The sequence below is a fragment of the Rhynchophorus ferrugineus genome, unplaced genomic scaffold (assembly GCF_030347505.1).
Source record: "Rhynchophorus ferrugineus isolate W39M unplaced genomic scaffold, kcgeb_rfMv2 rfM4, whole genome shotgun sequence".
NCBI classification, from domain to species: Eukaryota; Metazoa; Arthropoda; class Insecta; order Coleoptera; family Curculionidae; genus Rhynchophorus; species Rhynchophorus ferrugineus.
Genome location: NW_027472583.1, coordinates 50127734 through 50150298, shown reverse-complemented (window position 1 = coordinate 50150298; position 22565 = coordinate 50127734). Strand labels below are relative to the sequence as shown.

The following is a 22565-nucleotide window of genomic DNA, read 5'->3' as shown; positions in this document are numbered from 1 at the left end:
ATTATGTTATATATTAAACCTCAATCTATTCAACAAACAATTGGTGCAACTATGTTTTATTGGTACAAATAAGGTACATTGAATAATCAACAATGTGTCGCAAAGTTTATTTAATATAATGAGCTACTACTATAGCCCTTTAATTAAAACTGTTTTCTACAAATTGCCGAAAGAATATAATATATAAAAATGGTATAATTCCAAGATAGCCAATTCTTTATAACCAAGGTGTTAATTAGTGAATTATTAACGATTTTCTATTACTATAGACTTCTATTTGCGTATCTGCAATTACATGTATAATACAAAAATGGGCAACCGCTGTGGATTCTGGTACCCATAATTCCTTTTTATGGTCTCATTTAGTATAGCTCAGGTCTTTTTCACTTTCAATCATTTGAGACTATATGTCTACATTGTCTATATCTAAAAACTTCTGTCAGTAACCTATTTCATTCATTTCTATGCATTTATTGTGTATTATACTTGTTAGTATAGGTAGCTCGTGAGTCTACTTACTACATTATTGCACTGTATCCTTAATAATAAATAAATGTATCTATTAATTAAAATTATATAAAAATATAATTATTTATCTTTAAGTCTTACATATAATCTGTTATATTTCTTGTGTGACATACATTAAAATACTTTTGGAATATTATTCATACTGATATGAACAAAAAATAAGATTTTTGAAAGTAAACGCAAGAATATTTACTATTGTTTTTTTTTTCAGTTCTTGCTCAGTATAGAAATTCTGTCGAAGCTAAATCTGGAGAATTTGTCTAATAGTAATTTCATTTTGCCACTCTTTTATCAAACGTATATTTATTATCTTAAAAATACTCTGCTCATTCATTTTTTCAAGTAATGGTATTAGATATCCTAGATGACTATGTTGGTCATAATCGTATAGAAAATCTAAAGGAGGTTCTAATTATCTTCCTGACTACACTGTGGACTTTTATTTATTCTAGGTATATTTCTTAAAATATTTTATGTTAACGTTCGTTAATGGGTTTCATCATATTACAATATAGTCACTCATCAATCAATCGTAATATCATACCTAGCTTACTGATAATACTCGGGGTCTGTTAACTTCCGAGAAATATTGTAAGGCGCGTTTGAAGTTTTCGATAATGTTCCTGGCTTTTGATGTCTAAAACGGAATACACAACTTTCCATACCAATTTATTTTGACATTTTTAATTTGTTAGGATATGACTACTCCTTTATATATACTATACTGCTGATATAAATACAGCAATGTTTATTACATTGCAATATAATTAATTGTGTAAATAACCAGAAGAATTTACTAGTATACTATTTCAATTTTATTTCATTTTACTCAAAGAAATTAGACGATGTATTTTATACAAATCGAAGACTTTTCCATATATTTTGATGTATAGTGATCTTCATTATGATTTTGTTTTATTTCAAAATCAAATTGAAGCTGTTAAAAACATTATCCAAGATGAGCACTTTGAATTTCGATCCAAACAATCATCAATCCATCAAGCTGCTAAGTTAACAGGTGAAGTTAACCTCACTTTTCATGACAAAAACGCGGTGGAAGCGATGCTCTTGGACCTCACCAAGACCTTTGTCAATCATGGGAAAACTTTCAAGGTATTTAAATCTGGTTTATCCGATGATCGTATAAACCTGATAATCACGTAATCTGCAGTTCTGCAGTGTTCCCCATACGCCCTAGTACTATCTATTATTTACATGGCTGTTGTCGCTAAAGTTTAAATAGTAAAATCGCACAAACATATACTCCTCAAACTCAAAGAGCAGCTGATTTTGTAAGATACAAATTAATCCACAAAAAAAACTAAGGTTTTCCCCCGTAAAGTTCCCATACCGAAACCAATGTACTAGTTGAAAAGGTTCCTATTCCGTGGCTAGAAAAAGTTACTTACCGAACCAGATCCAGCAATCCTCAATTAAAATTGTTATCAGGCAGCTCAGCAACCAACAACCTACAAGATCTAAAGACATTGATACCTCGGATTTGAAGAAGTTTTGTTAAATTGGACTGAGGAACGTTTTTTTTTTATTAATTACTTCTTACATTAGATATGCTTAGTACAATCTTAATTTACAATTAATTTATTATTGCTGTTCTGTTGTACTTGCATTAATACACTAAACAAGTATTTATTTCCCAATTTAAAATAAAATACACTTATACACTTCGTGCGGTTTGGTTCACTAGTAGCTATATTGCTTCCACGTTGCTGTGATTTAGCAACCTTATTTCATGCTTTAAGGCCATATCTTGGATTACTTTGTGTATCCATTTGATTTAAAGGTAATCGTGCAGTTCTTCGTTGGTTACGTAGCGATAAGCATTGGTAATTAATCATAGAAATTTGTTTTGGGTGCGTTGGATTACTAGTTGGTTTGATATTCTAGTGCAACCCCATATTTGGACCCCGTATGTCCAAATTGGCTTTATGATTGACTGATAAACCAATCTCTTTGACTTTAGGTCACGTTGACAGTATCTTCCGACTAACCAGTACACTGGCTTGACTTTGAGTCTAATCTACTATGCTTTTTGTCTAACGTGATGTTTCCAGTTCAACTTACCATCGAAATATATTCGGAGGTATTTGGTTGATTCTGTCTGAGAAATCACGTATCCGTCAAGTGATATAATTAGGTTTTTGTCGTTTCGCCGCAACTCAAAATTAACATGGACAGATTTGGAGCTTTTAAACTGTATTTTCCATTCTCTAGTCCATTTGTAGATTTTATTGACCGCTACTTGTACATTTTAAACAGCGTTAGACATCATCTTTTGCCATTATAACAGTGTCATCGGCAAATGTTCCCAGTACTGTTTCTTTTGTTGTTGGGATATCAGAAGTATAAAGCAGATATAGAAGTGGTCCCAGATATAACTACGCTGTGATAAATTACCATATTTAGTGATAAAGCTGGGAATGTTTAGCTATTTATTAACTTCTTAAATTAGTAAAGCTATTGAACCGAGATCACATAACTTCATCATACTCACTTACATTTCATTATATTCTAATACCTAGTAACAGATTTTTTTTTAATTGCATTTACCGACATTGAATACCGATATCGTAGATAACAATATATAGATTAAAGTTAAAGTAAACACGGAAAACTTGCTGTTTCACTCATAGTTCGAGTAGTCAGCTGCACAGATTTTACATCTCTAGATGCACGGACGACATGGTAAATTAAATAGCGTGAAATTGGATCGACAAGGGGCTCTCAGATTACCATCGGCTCGTAATCACCTTGAGCCGATGCAATTTGAAAGGAAAAATGGCCACTACGGGTCAGAAGCACGTGACATGGTCAGTTTTTCAGAGAAACACGTGTCGAGTTAGGTATCAGCTGGTTTACCTATTATTGGGTGACGGTCTCTGCCACTTTATGTCTCTATATGTCTCCAATGTCGTTGCAATTGTTTGGTGTAGGTTTAAAATAACGACCACTGAATATATCCGCAATTGTATCGTATACTTAGTGTACCAAAAAATAAAGCTCGTTTCTGTGCTCGTTATTAATATTTCGTTTTTGTTTCTTAACTGAATCAATATTTTGACTCAGGTAACGTCACTGTATAGTGTTGTTAAGTTGTGTTTTTACAACTAAGTCTGCAAGCATTTAAATTATCTAGTGTTATAACGAACAAGTTATTCAAACTATATGAAAGTAAGGCTCAATATATCTTATGGAGACTTTTATGAATTGTCGTTTTCTGATTCTTTCACTTTAAAAAGGCATTTGTTGAGAAAAATTGATACAATATATGCTCTAAAGTAAATGACTTAAGTATATTTTCCGATATTTCAACTCCAGTTTTTTCCTTTTCTTTTTAACATGTTCCTTCCAACGTAGTTTTGGAACTAGAGTATTCTTATTGGTGATTGTGCGGTCTGATTATATGTGAACTACACATATCTACTTTGGTTAATATATTGTAAAATGAAAAATACGTTTCCTAATAGAAAGTCGTTAGTACGCCTCTAATCATACTATAGAATAATTCTAGATATAAAGGTAGAGTAATTATAATTTGAAAATAAATAGTCCAAAACGTCAGTTTTGGTTATATTTTGTTTCGAAAAACTGTATAGTGTTCGTGGTGATGTTTTTAGATAACCGCCAGAAAAGAAAACCGAAATTATTTTTTTATTAAGTGTTGTGAAATAAAGTATGGTTATTCAATAACACCGGGTCATTGTTGAAATTTAGATTCTATTGTTCTTGAAAGCTGTATGTTATTACAAAATATATTTTTGAAAGTCAAATGCATGTCATTAAGTTAACCATTAATTCAAATTCTCAGATATTTCGTCCAATTTACAGTGCTACGGAATACTCATTTATCTTAAATAAAAAAATCTTAAAGTTGTGGTCAGATTCATTTTGTACATGCATTATTATCAACCACACTTTCTTAGTATTTTTAGTCTCGATAATTATCCAATAATCAAAGTAATAATCTGTCTGTGGTAGTAATACATTTATTAAAGAAATAACATAAAACGTATAAAGCTCAATTTGGTATAAAGATACGGTCTTCTATAAGTGGAGTCATAGAGTTTTAAGGTAAATGATGTGGTTCAGTGAATGGAGGTAAAACGAAATGAAACAGAGTCATCAACCGTAGCAACTAGTAATCGGATGGAGCAATGTTTGGTGAGTACTGCGGGTCGATTAAGTTCCATATGAGTATTTCCATGTAATTTTTCACGTATTTTGCAAGATGTACTGATGTTAGTTCGGTTTGAAATTTCGTGTATTTCCCGTCGTTATAATTTTGACGATCAATAATATTTTTTTACCTTCACTGTCTTTATGCTTTTGAAACCCCGCCCAACAACTTATTTCACTTGAATCAGTCATGTGCTTCTAAAAACAATCAATAAACGTATCTCATCTACAGAATTCTTCAAATTTAAAATGATAATAAGAATTCCGCTCAAATAGGTATAGATTTGATATAAAATCGTTGATACTTGAAGTGTATCCAGTCTTTCTATGTGATCTTTTAAATGAAATAATCTTAAATTATTTAATTAATGTCGTGTTCTTATTAATAAATAACAAAACTATTTCTTATTTTTTTTATTTCTTGTATCTTACTCTAAAAGAATTATATAATTTGATAACCTTAATGCTTTGTGATTATTAGTCTTTAGTGTCTTACGCAATAGTATTCTCACTATTTTCACAATCTGTAAATCAGGTATCTTTAAAAAGTTTCATATGTACAGCCTGTACAGCTAAAAATATATTTGTTCATTTTCAGCGACTCCTTGGATATTATGAGTATTTTTATCCTGAATAAATAATAAATGATTGAATATAATATCTGTGTGTTGGTCACTTCACAGTCGGTAGGCTTAATGATCAGGATCGTGGTTAGAAACCCAGGTAAAGCGATTGGTCCAGTACAGATAAACCTTAGTTGGTAAAAAGTACACTCTAAAATATAACAAAAAAAAATTCTTTCATTGCTCCTTTTTTCCACTACTAGCAAATCTGACATAGATATACTTCAAAGGTTCAACAATAATGTGTTGCCAGTCATCGTCGATGTCCCATATTACGTGTCCAACAAAATGATTCAACGCAATATCCCCTTAGAACCCATAACGCGTGTGATTACAAGTGCTAGTGCAAAGTACTCTGAAGGGCTATTAGTGCATCCCAATGCACTCGCTAAGATTTAGATTATAAGTTGTACAGCAGATCACTTACTGAAGCGATCTTCTACATGTCAGTATAGTTATATTATATAACTGAAATCATATAATAATACTTATTGCCCATGGCCAGATTGTTAACGTTCTAAGAGATTAATAATAAAAAAAATTGTTCCTTTTTAAACATTTTACAATTATCATTTCGACTGTTTGAGATAAATCACCATCCAGTAATACTTCCAAATTCGTATCTTTATTGTTATATGGCTTTTCTATGTCCTGAGCTCTTAATATTTACGCCTTAAGGGCTCATGACCTCATTCTTACCAGTATTCAGTTTCATTTCGTGATGAATGGCTACATTTACTGATGATACTGCGATTATAGCTGTCGGAGATAATTATAAAGAAGCCTCACGAAAATTACAACAGGCAAGTGACAATATAAATAATTGGACACAAGCTTGGAAAATAAAAATTAATGAAAGTAAATCTGTACATGTGCAGTTCACCTATAAACAGACCTCACAAGCACCAATAATATTAAATAATACTATCATTCCATATAGCAACAACGCTAAATATCTCGGAATGAATCTGGATGCAAAACTTCGCTAGAAGGAACATATAAAGAAGAAAAGAATTGGAATTGAAATATAGGAAAATATACTCGCTAATTGGAAAAAAATCACAATTGTCAGTACATAATAAATTGCTATTATATAAGCAAATACTGAAACCTATATGGACATACGGAGTTCAATTATGGAGATGTTCTGCAAAGAATAACATAAATAAAATACAAATTTTTCAGAACTTTGACTCCTCTCAGGAGAGGTATTGTGGGTGCACCCAAATACTATAGGACTGATTACCTACATCGAGACCTTCAGATACCCGCAGTTAGTCAAGAAATCAAAAGAATTGCACTGTGGCATGTTTTAAGTTATCGTAAGGACAAATTGTAGGTTAGACGGAAACGAGTAGTAACAATGTATTAGTTAAATAATAAAAAAATGATAAATGTCTTTTCGAATATACAATTAGAAATGTGTTTTTATTGCGAAACGATGGTATATATAATTTTGATGATTTTTTTGGAGCACCCTCTGAGTTGGAAGAAACTAACTTAGAATCTGACCAATATGTTGAGAGTTCAATTGCTCACGTTTCTCCTTCACGTGCATTTTCAATTTTAGCCCAAGGCTACAAAAATACTCCAATGTAAAGCAATTTGTCGGTAGCTATAAAAAGAGTCCGGGACCGAACAATAGAGCATGCAAGATGTTTTGTTCGTGCGAACAACCGCAGCATTATTGCGAACTCTACTGGTGATATAATTAGAGTGTAATCAGCGCCTTCAGCAAATTATAGCAATTTATTAATTTCAAAGGCGAACGTGCTAGCTCGCAGCTAAAATCTCTGAAATTCAGGTCGAAGCCATTGAGTGGAAGTATTCGCGAAACGGGTGCACTGACCAGTCCAAAAATACAATCGCAAAATCAATCGTAGGCGACTGAACAACCTATTTTTAGACGCGGGTAGTCCGGAGAAATTTTAGGTGATACACTCTGTCAAAAAACCTCGGTAATTAGTCAATAAAGCGTAGAGTGTTTATTAGTTATCTAAACTTATTGTGTCTTCTTCCGAAATAAACATTTATTATTGATTCGACATTACAGTTGATTCTCTTTTATGTATTCAATCGACACCTTTACGGATACCTCCAAATGGTATTTAACTGTTGGAAAGAGAAAGAAGCCGTCAGGTAAATACGATGAAAATTCGTTTACATTGACATCCTTGATATGCATTTTCTATCCAATAGTGTTCTTTCCACAATTTTTTTAACGAATTTTCGTTCCTTTTTATTTTTTTTTAAATATAAAATTCTGAAATATAAATAGTAAATACCACAAAACAGGTTGTAGTATAGAGAGAAAATTACAGATATATGACAGCGAATATATCTACGACTTTTTGCTCTAAAAACACCCACCATATTTAACAATGCTATTAATCAAGACTGGTTGATAAAAGGGGGATATAACGCTCCCTCAATGTACGCCCCCTTCAATAGGGCCTCTTTATTTTGAAATTTATTCTATTTCAGTCTTGCTGGAAGTCCAATAGTATAACGATAAAATAATAATTAATACTATCTATTATTAATTAGTATCACTTTTATTTAATTAACTCTACTTAATTGTATAATTAGTCAAAGCCCTGACTAATTAAAAAGAGTGACACATAAATTAATGGTACACGATGACGAATACCGGATATTTAACCATAACCTAAGTCGTAGACTATAGTCGAAATCTTAACAAGCCATTTCTATTTATTTCAGGGTCTGATAATTACACCGAAACTGTCGTGTAATACGAAAATCTGCAATGTTTTGTTTGTAAATCTGCAATTCTTACTCTACCAGTAAAACTAGAATTCTCTTTTATTGAATGTTTTCATGTTTACATTGTTAAAGACTATTGCTAAAGACTAATTTTTGATGTACCATGACGGTACTACGGTCTCTGGATTAAAATATTACTGCTGATGATGTATGTTGTAGTGATACACTATACATGAACGTTTGTATTTATTTTAAAGCCCAAAACATTTTATGACTTTAGTAACTGTTCATTGACCACTCGCTTGTTTGTAAATATTAAATCCAAACGTTAATCGAAAGGACAATTACTCGTTAAAAATTGATGTAACTAAATTCTACATACATATGTTTTTTTTTCCATGCTGGTTTAAAAATGTGTTTATTATTTATTATTGAAATGAATTATATGATCCGACATATTCGACAAATTACCAATAAAGGAGTAGTTTATGGTGCTTCATCATTAAAAGTGGAATTAAGTTAATCGACACAGTATTATAAGTTAATCCAGGCAGAAAGTATTCAAGATTTAAATTCACATTAGTCAAAATAATTTTTAATAGCGTATGTCCATTAAGAAAGTTTGTTACGCGCGGTGACAGAAAATACGAGGGATTGGAGGAGGTGTATTCCGTAATATGCGGGTTTAGTATTGTTAGAGACTGTTATTATTTAGTTACTGTACTTATTTTGTTGATGTTTGCATAATCGTTATCATGAGAATTTTATTTACTTATTTTTTTTACGTTTTCTTATACATGTTTATCTATTTTATTTAATTCCATTAGAATTATTTCATTATCGATTATATATCGTAGTCTCGTTTTGTAAAAATTGTATATCTCACAATAGCAATCTCTATTTCCTATCGTTATCATATAAGTCAAGTCCTCCTAACGATTTAGATTCACAACCAGACCCGGTAGATGGCGTTGCAATAGGGCTCCAGGATTTTTTTATCTTTTAAATATTTTTGGATCATAAAAACATATCACAATATATCAACTAATTGGGCGTTATTGTGATCATTTTATAGTATTTGTTTTAACGTCGAATCGTCGTTTAATGTTGTTGACTAGACTAAGTCAACGGTTTAACTTAATTTGCAACACAATTTTTATGAACCCTAAAAAATTCATTTGGACATTTTAGAAGTCAATACAAGTAATAAAAGACACATACAATTTGGAGGATAACATTGGAAGCTCAAACAAGACCTTTACAATTGATAGCCGTTTACTAGAATCTATTACTAGACAAAATTATTTTGTAACAAGACAACTCTTGATACTATGTTGTAAAATCTATTCAATTATTATATAACTGTTGAATTAGACAGTTTTGATATTTTTCTACATAACATAACAGTTCTCCAATTAATATTGTAACTCACTAATACAATTCTGCTACTAACTACTAATCAATTCAGTGTATACATGATTTGAACGACTTAAAAGTGGCAATTTTGATGTTAATGACAAAGTAGGACCTGAACGATAAATTATTGGACAAAAACCCCACTCAAATCGTCAATGACATGTTTCCGTATATTTACACGTCAACAACTGACTGAAAATTCCATTTCTAACCGTTTCAGCATCGCGGTTTCGTTGCTGACCAAGCAAAAAAAGTGTTCTGTAGTCTATTGTGACTGGCGATGAAACGTGAATCTACTATGACAATCCCAAGCGAAAAAAGTCATTGGTTTGTGCAGGAGAGTCATTCATATCGACAGTGAAGCGGAATATCCACGGCCATAAAGTCTTATTGTGCATATAGTAGAATCAGCAAGGTGTAGTGTACAGAAAAATGAGTTGCTAAAACCGAATAAAACTGTTACAGCAAATGTCTACAGACGTCAGTTTAACAAAATTAATAACATATTATTGCAAAAAATAGAAATAGCAAGTAACAGACGCAAAATTATTCTTTTGCATGACAACGGTGCTTTGTTCGAATGGGAAGTTCTGCCGCCCTCATCGTATTCACTAGATATAAGATCTTCAGATCTCCACTCATTCAAATCAATGCAGTATGATTTCGCTGGCATATGATTTCGAAATGCTGAAGAAGTGCCAAATTGGATTGATGATTGCATCGCTGCCTAACCAACAATGTTTTTTTTACACGGAATGCCTTTTAATAGAAAAAATTGAGAGATAATTTTAGTATAGATGATTATCTCCTTTTATAGCGATATATATTTAAATAAGATCATATTTGAAACAGCATAAATGATAACAAATAGATGCAAAGCCTGAATAAAGTGACGCTGAGCCGGGATAAGGGAACTGTCCATTATTAAAATCCACTACTCAGTCGTAACTCGACACTCACCGCACGGGATGCTTTTATCCAGCAGTGGATCAATAGTGACTAGGATTTAAACACCCCCTGCAACAAGCGCTTTAAATCGAATACATGTTCTGATCGTTATGAGCCCCACGATAATAAACTAAATCTCAAACCCCAATCATCCGAGGTCCACGGGAAAACGAGTTATATAAAGCCCGCGACAGTCATTTCGTCAGGGGGTGCACACACCCCTCCCCCTTAGGACGGTACACCCCGCGGAAAACGTGATTTATGCAGCCCGGGGCCCCTTTTCACGCGTCTCGATCTAATTATCAGCGGGAACGTTAGGGGCGGCACCACCAAATCGGGATTTATTCGATTTGTTCTTCATGGGGAGGGAGGAATTCGCTCAACGTCCCGGGGGTGTTTTCAGTTTTGTCCTGCTGCTGTCGCTTTTTATTTGCATTAATTTCGTCGTGGGTAAAGTGGGAAGGTGGCTTCTATTATCAATCTTTTTCTGCTCAACGCTAGGAAATGTTAAAATGATTTTTTTGTTGGGAAAGTTGATTTAATTTAAGAATCTACTATACATAAAATTCTTCTTTTTACCAACCAGGATATATCGGGGCTGAACCTATTGTTTAACCACGGTCCTCGGCATTAACTGCATCTTAACTAACATCCCAGAAGGCATCCGGTCTTACCCAGGCTGCTGGCGTGACTGAGATGGTTATTCCTGGTCGGATTTTACACCGTTGCCTAGAAACAGTTACAACCACTAACATAAAAGCAACTTCAGACCCTCGACTTCTGCCGCAGTACGAGGACCGTCCTGTCGCCTTAACCGATACTGCTACTAAACCAGCTGAATTGTCAAACTTATTTTCGTCGCCCACCTACTGACGCGGAATTTGAATGTCATTTGACATTTAACTTCTCCAGTGTGGGATTTTTACTATCAATTATTAATAAGGAAATTATTGTTATAATTTACATACACTATGGTCATCTGATTGTAGATCAATATTTTGTTGTCAATTTGTTACGCAAACAGAAAATAATAAATAAAATAAATCTAGGGAAAACATTTAACTAATTGTTACATCATGTACTTTCCTTCGGTTTGTTAGTAGTATCATTTCCATTATCAAACTGTTGGTTAACAAGCATATTAGTGAATGACTTGCTACTGGATGATGATCCAACACTGCTGTGAAGTCCGTTACCGGCTTGATTCAGGGAGAGGTCTGCCAATCCATTGACTAGTTGAGTATTGGACAGACTGAAGGGACTTGTGAAGGTCAGGTCTCTTCCTCTAACATCATATTTTGTAACAAATCTTGAACCCCAGTCTATATGTTTAAAGTCTCCTCCAACAATAAATATTTCTCCTAGATGGTTAAATATTCTTAAATATTGTTCTTTTTTGATGTTATATATAGGTCGACAGTAAGCTACTCCAATTCATATTTTTTGTTTGGTCGACTTCATTACAACTACTGTTAACTGTATTTACTATTGCTTAAGGCGTATTTCTTCGTGGTGCTTTATTGTCTTTCTTATTACAATGGCAGCCTTGTTTTCCGGATGTATGGTATAAAGTTTTGTGGCATTCGAAGCTGTAACTCGTAAATCTTTTTGCTCTTTGACTTATTTTGATCTTATTAAGGTACTAGTGTACTTGGCTTTTAGTTTGTTAAATCTTCATCTAGTGCCTTTTTCATCTCTAGCAAAATTTGGGTTAAAGATGGTACAGATGTTGTTTCTGAATAATATGTTCGATCTTAGTTTGATTGTGTTACTTGGGCGTATGATACGTTATTTTTTACTTTGTTAGGGATTATATGTTTTGGTTGAAAGGTGATGTTATTTGCTTGTGTAACACTGTCCCTTCGTTTTTAAAACTCAATAAACATTGATATGACTTCACTCGACTTCTTTTCTCTTTTCAAAAATTATATCCCCATTTTTAAGTGTGCAATATCTGTGACAATTCTATATATCACAATTTTCACATTAGTATTAGTAGTTTTTTAACCAAATCAAACCAAATTTAATTTTTAACATTATTATTTTACATTGAATGGTTAATCTATCAATGTAATTTCATTCTACTCAGATCTTACAAACTTTGAGCGATTAACCAGATTTTTTCCAATATTGTATGTAAGTCTTACGATAACGCATTTTTATTTTTTGCATCTTGATTAATAAACCTGTTTAAATGATCATAAATTATCTCGAACACTGTATTTGTAAAATTAAGAACTACAGATAACGATTAACTAATAATTAAGTGATTGTTTTTTATATTTTGGTATTATATATATGCCAGAACTACCTATATTTCCCCAAATATTTTAAGATACAAGAGTACATAGTGATCAGCATTCTTAAGGGTTATACGAGGGTTTCTATTTATATTTTTGGTCTTAGCAAAAGTGTTGTCAGATGTCATCTGTCGTTCTCACTTGAAACTCGGCATTTTTGATCATCTTTGTCATTTGAAATGTTGTTTACCTTTTTAATCCACCAAAACAAACAACAATTACTAATTACAATATCTTGTTGGGGATGCTCATGTATGTATTTGCGGGTATACAATATTACTATATGTGTTCTCATCACATCACATTAAAATACATCCTTATATTTACTAACTTTTATGTATATTATACCTGGTATTTTTTTCAGAAAATTAATTACATATAATTTATCAATCAAACTATGTTTATACTTCTGGTCGCTACAAGCACCCATTTAAGATCGCCTTCTATATTTTCTATATTTTGTGATCCGAATAGGCTTTATAATAATTTTACTTCATAATAATTTTGATTAGTCCTTTTGAAAGATGAAATATCTAAATAGCATCGAATTTTTAGTTCTACTATTGATATATAGATGGTGCTCCGAAAAACTTCGATTTTATAATTTATAAATCGTGAACTAAACACTTTGCAATTTCGCAAAAGGAAAAATCCATATTATGCTAATAGATTTTCCTTCGGTCTTATTGGTTTCCCTTTGTTCTTATTACTGTCTACAAATAACGATTACTCATTTTAGGGATCCCTGGTGCCTGTCTGAACGATTATACCGTTGTTCCAGTTTTGTGTCTCGAACGGGTTATGATCGATATGTCTGACGGTGTCTGCATTTCGAGGGTTTCCAATTATTGACTTGCGCCGCTCATGAGACTCGTCGGTCCTGCAGACAGTGGTCGGTTGAACGCGACTGGTTTAGGTCATAATTAATCGTGTTCTTTATTATGCTAGTATTCGCTAGAAGTGGAGATAAATATATGTTTATCAACAGATGACGGTAGCCAGTAATTTATTTCGTTTTGGTATTGAGAATGATTAGTTGTTCAGAAACAAGATAAATAGTTGGGTAATTACATTATTAAAAGATATTTTAAATTCATTTCATTATTCATTTTATCTACATATATTCATATCATAGTTGTCCATCTTTAACAGATAGTACATCAGATAGGCCTCAGTTTCGGCGATCACCTTTTCATTCGACGTCTTCGACTTTCGTCGACGTCGAACGTGTCTTCCCAGCGAGCATTCTTTTGTCATCTGAGAACATGAAATAGTCGCTGGGGGGCAAATCTGGAGAATACGGTGGATGAAGAAGCAATTCAAAGCCAAATTCATGGATTTTTGCCATCGTTTTCACTGACTTGTGACACGATGCATTATCTTAGCGAATCAGCAGTTGATATCTTTAGAGTGTCTGCTATTTCATTCAATTTCAATTTACGGTCATTCAAAATCATTTTGTGGATGTTTTAAATGTTTTCGTCGGTAACAACCTCTTTTGGGTGTCTGCGTTTACCGTCTTCGGTGCTCATTTCACCACGTCTAAGCTTAGCATACCAATCCTTGATGGTTGATTTTCCTGGGGCAGTGTCCGGAAACTCGGCATCAAGCCAAGTTTTTGCTTCAACTGTATTTTTTCTCTTCAAAAATCAATATTTTATCAACACGCGAAACTCCTTTTTATCAATTTTTTTCACAATAACAAAAGTTGCTTCACTCAAAATACTATAATTCACAAACTAATGATCCGACCGATAAAAACAGCCAATGCACATCATCAAAATCTATGTCGTAATAATGAATATATGTAGTCGTTGGTGACCATTTTTGGTAACCTTATATCCAAACTACGATACTTTTGCCCAAAATCCACTAAAATATGTTGAAGAATGCTTCGAGTAAATGTAAAACAATTTTCAATGCAAGGTCAACCACTGCCTTTTTTCTTGATCAAGCAAGTTGAATCCGGTTAATTGATGCGATTGAATTCGAAAGGGAACTGGCTTAAGATCTCACCGGATTCATACCGACAACGTCAGTTATGTATGTCGATTTTGATAGATTGATAGATGTTTTAACATTGAATTTTAAATTTACTTCTTTCATACTCTAACAGCGATTATTAACTTTGTGAAGCATCTCGAATTGATTATCTGAAGATTTATCGAATTATCGGTATTTATCATCTAAACATGTTGTTGATATTGTATATTTATTTTTAGTTAGATTTGACTCATTTTTACTTGAATTTTTTACGGTTGATATGCAAATCTATATCGAATGATTACTATCAACATATCAAGTAATTTGGTGTATCTAAACATTAAATAAATCTAAATTGGACCATCAAAAATAAAGAATAAAGTGATAAATTATTAATCTTATTAAAATTTAGTTAATTTTGATTGCTATAGATGATGACTGATATTGTTAATTGTTTAATGTTGATTAATTATATTATATATAACTAGTTTAGTTATTTTAATATTGATAAAGGGATTAGAAAATCAAGCTAAACGATGTTATGTTGTTATTATTCAACCAGATACACAACACAGTGGTTTTCACAACGACTCTCATGATAATTAACATAGAAAGGCTTAAACATACTAAAAAAGGCTTTCTATGTTTTTTAGTTAGCTGTAAGAGTGTGTAGCCCTCAAAAGATGCGTGTATAAATTTGACAGCTGTCGGATCATTAGTTTGTGAATTATAGCATTTTAAGTGAAGCAACTTTTGTTATTATTAAAAATGGATAAAAAGGAATTTCGCGTATTGATAAAATATTGCTTTTTTAAGGGAAAAAATACAGTTGAAGATAAAACTTGGCTTGATGCCGAGTTTCTGGACACTGCCCCAGGAAAATCAACCATCAAGTATTGGTATGCTAAGTTTAGACGTGGTGAAATGAGCACCGAATACGGTGAACGCAGTGGACGGCCAAAAGAGGTTGTTACCGACGAAACCATTTTAAAAATCCACAAAATGATTTTCAGTACCCGTAAATTGAAATTGAATGAATAGCAGGCACTCGAAAGATATCAACTGAATGTGTACATCATTATCATTCACGAATATTTGTGTATGAGAAAGCTCTGTGCAAAGCGGGTGCCGCGCGAGCTTCACTTTTGGCCAAAAACAACGACGAATTGGTGATTCGGAACAGTGTTTGAAGATAATAAAGCGTAATAAACCCGAGTTTTTGCATCGATATGCGATGAATTTGCATTTGAAGAAAAGAAAGTGCTGATTCACCAAGACAATGCACCGTGTCACAAGTCCGTGAAAACGATGGCAAAAATCCATGAATTGGGAAGAAATTTTCGTCGAATGAAGAGGAGATTACCGAAACTGAGGCCTATTTTGAAGCAAAGGACAAATCGTACTACAAAAATGGTATCGAAAAGTTGAAGGGTCGCTATATTGACCTGTTACATAATCGAAGCTATGAGGGAGCCAGCTGCAACCAAAAATGAACAGAAAACTGTAATATATTATAGAATTCAAATGCTACCAGAAAGATAGGGTTAGTAATTTTTAGAATGTTTAACGATTTATAGAAAACCTTTAAAATTAATTCACGTTTCTAATACAATATAAAATTAATTAATATATTCGTTATGTCTAAATATATTATCAAGTCTATAGATTAATTCTAAAGGATTTACAACAGAGGGTGTTATCGTGTATTAAATCGCATCAAGTACATTTGTAATGTCAATTCGTAGAAGTGTGAACAAAACATTTTTTCAGTACGTTGAAAATGTCTGAATTTATACCGAGTAAATCGCATTTACGAGAAGTTTTATTTCTTACTTCAATTTAAAGAAAAAGACGGCTGAAGATCGTCGAATGCTGTGTGCAGCTTATGCTAATCATGTTCCATCGATTTCAACAAGTGAATATTAGCTTCAACATTTTAAAAGTGGCAATTTTAACATCCAAGACAAATAACGGTCTGGACAGGCAAAAAAAATGAATACGAAGAATCGAAGGCATTACCCTATGATGATCCGTGTAGAAAGCAAGAAAAATATGCATAATTGTTGGGAGTAATACAAGAAACTATTTTCAATCGCTTGAGGAACATTGAAATGACCCAAAATTTTATGCCATATAAATTGAAAGCGGAAAAAAAGGCGGAAAAGTGGACCTAATACAATAATCCAAAGTGGAAAATATGGGAACCACCTGGTCATGTGACATTAACAGTAAAGACGAATACCCATGACTCCAAGCTAATGCTGCTCTATATTGGGCTAGAACCTAATGAAACTATCGATGGAGGTCGCTATCGACTACAATTGGTGCGTTTGAGCAGGGTACTGCGCGAAAAACGGTCGGAATACGAAAAAAGATACAACAGTGTTAGTCTTCACCGTGACAATGCTCGACCTCATGTTGTAAAACCGGTGAAAACATACTTGAAACTTTACCCCACCTGTCATATTCTCCAGACCTTGCTCCTTCTGATTAGTACTTGTCCCGACACATGAATAGTGACCTGTCTGGGTAGCGCTTCACTTCTTATGAAGATACAAAATAATGGATCGAATCGCGGACAGCCACAAAAACTACCTCCTCAGCTTACAAAATGTTTATCCTAAAATGTGTGCGTAGCTAATCTACATGAAACTATTTATCTTTAATTCAAAGCATATTCAAATGAAACATTTCCATTTCAATATTATTTTATCGTTAAAATGCACTGATAGGTCATTTGATGTATTTTATGGTAGAACATAACCAAATTAATAGCCTCAAAAGATAAATCGTTCGTTCGAGATGGAATCCGTAAATTGCCTAAAAGATTTGAAAAAGTAGCGACTATCGATGGACCATTACTTCGAATAAAATACGCTACCGATTTTTCACAATAAAATTTCAAATTAAAAAATATCTTTAAAACTAATTTATAGGCCTATTAATATTAATTGAACATTTTATAATTAAATGTTTTCCTACTTATATTGTATATTATAGAAATAAATAACTTATGCTCGATTAGGTAAAACTAATTAATATACAAAGCTATATAAACGAGCACCTGGTGGTCCAGATAAAAGAAATCTTAGAAGGCTGTAAACGGTTTATTTTAAAACGCAGAAGAAAACATTCATCCTGCCGCCCCTTGACGTTCAATAAAACTTCCAGTCGGTTGGGTTTTCGGAAAACTGTTTTGGTCAATAGTTTCCCGCCGAACCAGACACCGAGGAATAACTTCAGGGGTCCGCATTCATGTCTGCTTAACGTCGTTATCGCCCTCTGGAGTCAAACATTTGTAGGGAACATGAACCCAGTGTATAGACCGGGCAATTAAGAACGACTTTCTGACGCTTTACTATCAAATCTATTTTTTAACCAGAGGCATTTATCTTAAGTCGGTTTTGTTTAGGGAGCATTCGGATTCTTAAAGTAAATATCGAAGTAAGACTAGACATGTGGAGAGCAAATGTTTCGGGTGGTGTTTTTTTATTTAGAATTTTGTAAAAACAACAGCACAACATCAAAGGAAAGAATGTGACGTGCAATTTTTATCTTGCATTTGTTTGGTTTCCTTTAGATGAAACGGTTACAGTGTTTCATTAAAAGAATATATTTGTAATTTTAACATTTTTTTTTCTTCATAAATATGTTATATGAAATTAAATTATTTTGTTAGTTGTCTAATATTGCCAAGTTATGACGTGATTATTTGGTTGTACAATGATCTTATTTTTTTAGCATTTTCACACTTAACAAAACTCTAAAATATATTATTTGACTATTATCGTATCAATTTTTTCACAAATATGTTATATTGAAACTAAAATTGTTTTCCGTTAAATCTAATATTAATCCTTCGAAATGTATATCCAGTTCATTAAAACCTACTCGTTTCGAAAGAAAAACAAACTAAAATGTATCATCATTGATTTAATTGTACTAATTAAAACCGACATATATCCAGGCCATCCGTTAAACAGTGCTACTGGAAGTGCCGATTTATAAATAAAAGAATACAGCTATTAATAGGTGAACATAAAATTATTTTTTTGCTTAAGAATTAGTTTATTTTAGCTTCAATTGAAAGTGATAAATAAACAGGTGTAATATTGTCTTCTTTTAAAGTGAAAGTATTTTCTATTATTAGTATTGAGAAATAAGAATAAAATATATGTTATAATATATAATTTTATTTTGTTAATTTAATATATTACTAGCAATGCATGTAACAAATGGGGAAAGGTATTCAAAAGAGAAACAGTTAGTCTAGCCCATACTTGGTTCACACTTTTAACATCCATTAACAACAATCATTAAGATTACTAGTAATATTTCCTGAGTTAAATGGTTTTTCTGTTAAAACTTAACTGTTCTATCTATAACAATATTACTTTGAGATAATTTTGAGTGTTTTTAAATTCTATTTAAAATTTCAAAACAATTTCATACAATTTCCTTCCACCTCATTATCAAATTTAATTTAAAATTTGTCCTTGAAGCACTCGGATGCTGATGGGGAACACTTCGAGTCTCTTATCCCTCCTGGATCCACTAATAATCGCAAATAACGTTATTTCCTTTTCGTTTCAGAATTAGTTACAAAGATGGCCTGCCGGTGGACGTACCTGTTCTGGCTAGTAGGTCTTGTATCAGCTCAAGATCCACCACCATATGGTGATCCATACAACAAATATAGTCCAACAGGAAACCCTGACGACCCTTACAGACCACCTCCAGTTTTAGATTCCCCAAATTCACTGGATCCCAATGGGCCTTACGGCAGAGATCCATACAGGGATGGCGATCAGGTAATTAGTAGAAACTTCAAACATAAAATGAGAACAATTGTATTAAATTAGTTTTTTATGGTCCATTTAGAGTAATTAATTATTTCAGCTAAAATTTTTCTGAAAAAATTGTCGATAAAAACAAAAGAGACAAGGAGAACTAACCCAAAATTGCAAAAATGCAAAACTCCAGAACATTATTTTGAGAAGAATTTTATATTCATTTACATTAATCTTACTTCCTTGAAAGTGGTCCAAAAGAACCATAGCTCTTTTCACGATCTATTTTTAATCTCACCTATACTTCCAAAACGACAACTTTTTAAGTATTTTTTCAGAAATATAAAAAAATCACACGAGGTTATGTCAGGCGAATATAGAGGTTAGAGTATGATAATACCTCTGCCTACTACTCTACAGTTCAATCCTCCTCTCAACGACTTTCAATAAAGTTAATAACCAATACGGTTGAACATTTGTAGTAACAGTCTAGACATACTTGTCAACAACACGGCAGTAAAAAATCTTGTCAATCGGTCAAAAATCGTCACAATTCTCATTATCTTAAAAAGAACGCATAAATACACCTAAAAATTGTTTTAGAAATATTAACACAGATTCTAGATGATATGATCAAACAATTTATATCTATAGTATGTTCAAAGTCATTTTGTACAGGCATCATTTAAATTTGTGACATCAAAACGTCGCAATCTTTCCGCATCAACTCTGACTTTTAGTTCAGTTTGGCTTTGACATACGAAAATGTTATCAAATATAATTTATTTTAACATTATAGTACATCTAAAAACTACAGTTAATTATACAGCCATAATAGTTTATAGGTTAGAGTTATAACCTCTTATCACTATTGCTTTCAAGAATTTTGCATACGTCTGACAACTGGACGACTTTGACAGGCTCGTTCGTTTATGTGTTCGAACTATGACAAATTTACAAATTTCGGCAGGCAATACATTAAACATATTTATGACGTATGCACAAAAAAAAAGAATAGATTCTTCATTCCTGTTGATACTGAACAAATGGTATTTGTAACTTCAACTGATTTACAAGATGTCCCTTGTCTCTTTTTTTAAACAATAATTTTTTATTGTTTTATTGTAATATTTTATTTCTTATGTAATGTCTTGTTAAATTTTTTTATAGTATGGAGATGGATCTTACAGCCCTAATAGTGACTATGGGCCTGGAAGAAGAGACTGGGACGATTGGAACCAACATTCTACTATAATAAGAGAAGCGTGAGTTTTATAAAAAACTGATATTAATTAGAACTCCCCTCAAATACTCTAAATATTTAGAAAAATTATTAGGAGTCATATATAAATGCTATATGTTTATTTTATAATTGTATATTTTATAATTGTATATATTATAATGCTTTTCTGTTAAAAAAACACTGACACGTCAGTTCATAAGTCAATCAATAATTACTACTGAATTGTGAAAATATATAATATTACTAAAATGTATAATTTGTTTAGTAATTAAAACCATATAAATGTATAATCTAATAAATGCTTGAGGGTTTACTACGGTAGTATCACCGTCAATTACGCCAGCCGCCTTCTCCGCGTCTTAATTGAAATAATGCACCAACAGCTGCTTACTTGAGCAGGAAATATTAAAATTTATATCGGAACTTTCAACAAACTTCTCACGGAGGAAATGAAATAAATAAATCCTATTAGGCAAATATAATTTGTCAGATCTATTTAAGTTTTTATTACCTTATGGTCCTTCATTATTTGTGTATTGTTATTTATTATACCGCTTTATGTTCCTTATTATTGGCTTAGTTAAGATAGTCTTTTATATATGATTAGTATCAACATACATCTTCTTCGTACATTTTTAACAAGATTTTATTTAAAGTTATATCAAATTTAAATTACTTAATTGAATAATAATAGCGATTATGATTAATTGACCATTAGTTTCATCTTCTGACAAAGCATTTTTTTACCAAATAGTTTTTTTTTATAATGGGAAGTTATTGAGAAACATTTACATTTTAGGTTTTCTTAAAATATTTTCTGTTACTTTCAAAACTGTTTCCATCTTTTCGACAACGTATGTATAAGAGAAGGGACGATTTAAAATTGCTGTACATATTTCAATACATGTAAAATAGAGGGTACAGGAAAGTATACAAGATATAATATATGATTGGCTGAATATTGTTGTTGTTTACATGAAAAACATTTAATTACAATACGAATACAATTACCAATATTTTAGGAGAATTAATGGAATAAAATTTTAAAAAATGTAACTCAAAATAAAATCTTCTATCAATAGATACTTGGTAAATTCAACACTGGTATATTCAATTACGTACATTCGCATATTAATGATATATTTCATTTGTATTTGCTTTGTTCATCACCAATGTGCCCTAAATGTTCCTTGTATATCTAGAAGTTCATATTGTAAATCCAAACCTATAAAATAGTATCTGCAATAGTGTCGATACTCATTCCGTATAATTTATTACATTACTTACGTTTTTGAATGAATATTATATCAAATATATATAGTATATATAACACACACAAACAACTTAATGTTGTTTGTCGAAATATGCATGCACAGAACTAGCCAATCATATAATACATTTTGTTTACCTCTCTAGTCTATGTGTGAACAAAAAGCCATCTAGGGGCTGAAGACAAATTGATGGTGGGAAAGTTAATTTTTAAAATTTTATTTTAATTATGTAGATATTTATTAAGAATAAAAATGATTAAAGTTTTTTCTCAGCTACCCTCAACGTTTCTTGTTATTAACGCCGTGAAATGTATTTTGTAATCTACAGATTTAAACACTATGATGAAATTCTGAAAGATATGTAATATAATACGTAAAGAATACACTCTCAATCAAAGATCGAAGATTCCAGGTATCGTGAAACTAGAAGTTTCGATCTTCAGAGATATTCTTGACGTTTTCCAGATTTCGAATGACGAACGACATTTTCTAAAACCTCAAACAACTTATTCAAATAGCTTATTTACGTATTGTTATTAATCATC

At 32.1% G+C, this 22565-nt stretch overlaps 2 protein-coding genes across 4 annotated transcripts in view; both read left to right on the top strand.

Annotated features, from left to right (window-relative positions):
* Window positions 1–22565, top strand: part of LOC143196500 (ornithine decarboxylase) — a 149474-nt gene that overhangs the window by 83740 nt on the left and 43169 nt on the right. The gene's annotated exons all lie outside the window — the stretch shown is intronic.
* The window catches only part of Mcr (Macroglobulin complement-related), a 61814-nt gene that overhangs the window by 27014 nt on the left and 12235 nt on the right, over window positions 1–22565 (top strand). The window contains exons 1-3 of one of the 3 annotated variants that reach the window (XM_076404213.1): window positions 4582–4707; window positions 19310–19527; window positions 20677–20771. In XM_076404213.1, the coding sequence (XP_076260328.1) occupies window positions 4701–4707; window positions 19310–19527; window positions 20677–20771 (320 nt within the window). In that variant the 5' untranslated portion in view covers window positions 4582–4700. Of the gene's footprint in view, window positions 1–4581; window positions 4708–7396; window positions 7485–19309; window positions 19528–20676; window positions 20772–22565 lie in introns of those variants that run through there. The other 2 variants (XM_076404212.1, XM_076404214.1) reach the window with 2 other exon arrangements.